The sequence below is a fragment of the Alligator sinensis genome, unplaced genomic scaffold (assembly GCF_000455745.1).
Source record: "Alligator sinensis unplaced genomic scaffold, ASM45574v1 scaffold1021_1, whole genome shotgun sequence".
NCBI lineage: Eukaryota > Metazoa > Chordata > Crocodylia > Alligatoridae > Alligator > Alligator sinensis.
In genome coordinates this window covers 958333-962186 of record NW_005842185.1, presented here as the reverse complement: position 1 = coordinate 962186, position 3854 = coordinate 958333, and the positions used below count along the sequence as shown (strand labels likewise).

At 46.5% G+C, this 3854-nt stretch overlaps 1 protein-coding gene across 1 annotated transcript in view; it reads left to right on the top strand.

Annotated features, from left to right (window-relative positions):
- Positions 1 to 8: 8 nt before the first annotated feature.
- Positions 9 to 3854, top strand: part of TRHDE (thyrotropin releasing hormone degrading enzyme) — a gene marked incomplete at its 5' end in the record, with an annotated part of 328250 nt that continues 324404 nt past the window's right edge. Inside the window, one exon of the mRNA XM_006026252.3 lies at positions 9 to 184. Coding sequence (XP_006026314.1) covers positions 9 to 184 — 176 coding nt within the window. The remainder of the gene's footprint in view (positions 185 to 3854) is intronic.

The following is a 3854-nucleotide window of genomic DNA, read 5'->3' as shown; positions in this document are numbered from 1 at the left end:
TGGCGGGCGGCCTGCGCGTGGCCGGCTTCTTCCTGCACCCGCCCACTCAGGTCTTCGTGGTGGTCCTCAACCGCAGCCTGGAGGCGCGCCGCACCTACAACCTCAAGATCGTCTACAGCGCCCTCATCGAGAACGAGCTGCTCGGCTTCTTCCGCAGCTCCTACGTGCTGCACGGCGAGAGGAGGTACCTGCCCCTCCTCCGCTTAGCCCAGCCGGGAGCCCCCTGCCCTGCCCGAGAGCCGCGTCCCGCCAAACTTCAGCCCAAGTTTCCCCGCAAGAAAGCACAGGGGTAGCCCCCTCCCTCCCTCCCCCCGCAGTTAAGTAGCCTTAGAGCAGCGGGTTCCCAAACTCTGACAGATTGTGCATAGAAATTCAGAGCTGGATGGGACCTTGAAAGATCGTCCCCCCCCCCTTGCTGTGGGCGGGAATACTGCTGAGACCAAATGAGCCCAGTCCCGTCTCCAGTTTAAAACCATACAACATTAAGTACCGCCAATAAATTTTTCATGTATGTAGGTAACCGACTAGGTCTTCAATTTTAAATCAGTAGTGATTAATAGGTTTGTTAATGTGTACCGCTGGTGGGATGCCTAGGACAGATTGGGAACTGCTGCCCTAGAGGACTGACCGGCCCTCCTGAGAGTATTTAAGAGGCTGAGGTCCTGGAGCACCCCCCTCCCCACCCATCAAAAAGTCCTAGCACAGTTCTGACCAGTTCCCCAAGCCCAGCGTTGCCAGGTGCACGATGATCCTATTTGTACGATCGTTTCAACCCTTGTAGGATCAACAATAGTAAAAGTGTTCAAAATGCATGGTCACTTTTGAGGCAGCTCATTGATGCAGCCTGTGCAAAAAGCCCAAGTCGCTCTCGGGGAGTCTTAAGTGATTTTTGGGTTTGCTGTCAGCACTTTTTTACAACTGCTTGCCTTGAAATAAAGAAATGCTTTCCACTTCAGTGGTCCAGTTCTCACTCGCTGGCTAGCAAGTTACAGTGAGCAACATAAAATAAATAAGGCTTACTTACTTATTTGTTTATTGTTTTTCAGTGTAGGCTAGTTTTTGAGCAAATACAATCATTTTGAGCTTCCAGTGTGATAATGTCATATTTAAGACCTGGCAGCGCTGCCCCAGTCCACACCTCAAGCTGGGACTGGGCGCTAGGACCTGCTGGATGGAGCCCGTGACTTGCCTGCTGTAGATCTTACTGCTGACACTTCTCCCTTTCCCCTGCTTGGATTGTGAGGGGTAGGGGGGAGAAGGGCTTCTCCAGCCTCACCGGAATATACAGCCCAGGCTCCTTTCATTCCTCTACCTCCTTTCCTCCCCCTCCTCTTTGGGGTCCCTCACCCTTAAGCTGCTGCTCGGCAGGGCTGAGAAGTGAGAGCCAGCAGTTAACACTTAAGAGCTTTTGCTGGGGAACGGGGCTGCTGCTGTTTGCTAATGCTGCGCTGGACTACAGAGATTCCCATGAAGTCCTTCGGGACTCACTAAGAGTGGGCAATTTGCGCATGTTGACTGTCCCCCTTCCTTTCAGGGCTGGTCCCTCCTCTCTAAGTGTTGGGTAACTCCCAGGGATAAGCTGCACGTAGCCAGGGTTACAGCACCTTTTCTTCCCCCACTGAGGTGCACAGGGGCTGCAAATACTTTAGTATCCCTCATAATCCCTCAGTCTTTACCAGTTTTTAAGACCTGGGTAGACAAAGCTTTGGCTGGGATGATGTAGTTGGGGACAGCCCTGCTTTTGAGCAGGGGATTGGACTAGAATCAGTTGGTTCTCAACCTTTTTGGTGCCAGGACCCATTTGTAACCATTGATGGCCAGTCTCAACCCAGTGTCCCTCACTCCCCAGCCCCCCCCAGTGTATGGGGCAGGGAGTGGGTATGCTGGCAGGCTGGAACTCTGCCAGCCTGCAAGGGAAAACCCATAGTTTCCCATGGTTTTCTTCTTTAAAAGAGAATCTACTTTTCAAGTTTGTTTGCAACCCTTTCATGTATTCTTCTTTTGAGTCACAACCCAGGGGTTGTAAAATGCTGGACCTCCTGAGGTCCCTTCCAACCCTCATTTTCTATGATTCTAAGATTATCAGTGCCCTAATCCTCACATTTATGAAAGGAATAGGTGGGCAAGAGGCAGAAATAGACAGGACAAAAGCTAGGATAAGGCAAACTTATTTCTGAGATTGTTTTTTTTTTTCTCTTTCTCTAAATGGAGGCTTCCAAGGGAAGTTATCTCTGAGTAGGCTGGCTGAATCATCGTATATTCCAGGAGAGCCTGCACGTTTTATCATTCAGACAGGGCTCCAAAGCAGTTTTATCCTAATAAGATGCAGGCAACTTACTCAACAGGGCTTGACAAGAGCAAACTACTTACTGGGTATATTTTCATGTTAGTTTATCCATGTTGTAAGGTAAATGGAACGTTCAGTATGCCTGCTGATAGATTATATATATATATACACACACTCTAGAAGATATAACACAGACCACTGAAATGCATTTTAACCGTATAATGAAAAACCCACCATGCACCGCATTCAGCATAAAAGGAAGAGTCACTAGGCAGCTAGGGAACAGGCAAAATTAAAGAGTAAACTTTCAGTTCTGGCACAAAGTGACATACAGAAAAACAGTGGTTTTCCAACTTTCTGGGTCATGTACCCTATTTTAAGGTTGTTACTCTGCAGTGTATCCCTGTGACTCGGTGTTATGGATAAGGAATCTTATAACATTGCAGTTATGCTCTAATGTGTCTGACAACCTAGGAGAGATTGTAGAGTTAGTTTTCCTTCCCCACTCCCTTTCTAGCTTTCTTTTCCTGTTTATACTTCCTCTTCCCTCTTACTTTCATACTCCTTCCACTTGCCTGTTCTCAAGAAGTTCTCCACATATCCCCGAGGGTTATACTTACCCCTTTTTTGAGAAAAGCTCTACTAGAAAGGCAGCGCCTAGAAAAATAGGTCTGTTTAATACCCTAGGTATTTCTTTAGTGTATCAAATTTGAGTACATTGTCTTTAACAGGTAGCAAAGGCTCCATTTAAAATGCCATTGAGTATATCAGTGGGGGGCAACCTTTTTGGCAGGTATGCCACAAATTAGCCGTGCTTCCTCCCAGAGTGCCCCACTGATCCCTTTCCCTTACCTCATCTGCTGCTCAGCCTTCTGCTCCCTGCCATGTACTCCCTGACCTCGCTGCTGCTCTGTTTTCTGCTTCCTGCCCTGTTCCTGCCTGATCTGATACACTTTCCGCCCTATCTGCCACTGTGCTGCCTCTCCTCTCTTTAGTCTACCCATGCAACTTGTGGCACCCGAGCCAAAAGTTTGTCACCCCTGGTGTACATTATAAAGACATTTTAAGACAACTTGATCTGTAAGTTCCCTTCCAGCTCTTAAAAATGATGAAACCTTTACAGTCTGAAAACACTAACCATGTCTTTGTTCAAAGCTTGAAATAACTTTTAGTATAGGATTCTGCTGCCACTTTCCTACATTCGCTTCAATTGCCTTACTGCAGATTTATACTAATAGAAATGGGGTTGCATTAAATTACCTTTTGAGGTCTCTTAAAACCTAATGAATTATGATTATTTTAAGTCAGAATCACTGCTGTTTTTATGTTGCAGTAGACTCTCTCTCAGTATTACTGAGTCCTAGCCATAGACTAGGAACCTGTTGTGCAAGCGCTACAGAGAAGAAAAAGCCAGTAGCTGTCAATCTAAGTAGTTAAAAAAAGTGGGGCTGACTGTTGCTAGTGCCCTGAGAGTGAGTTTATATTTAAGCTGTCTGGAATTGAAACATCCATATAGTTGCACATTATTTTTCTCTGAATCTCATTATTTTTTAATTTTTTTTTTTTT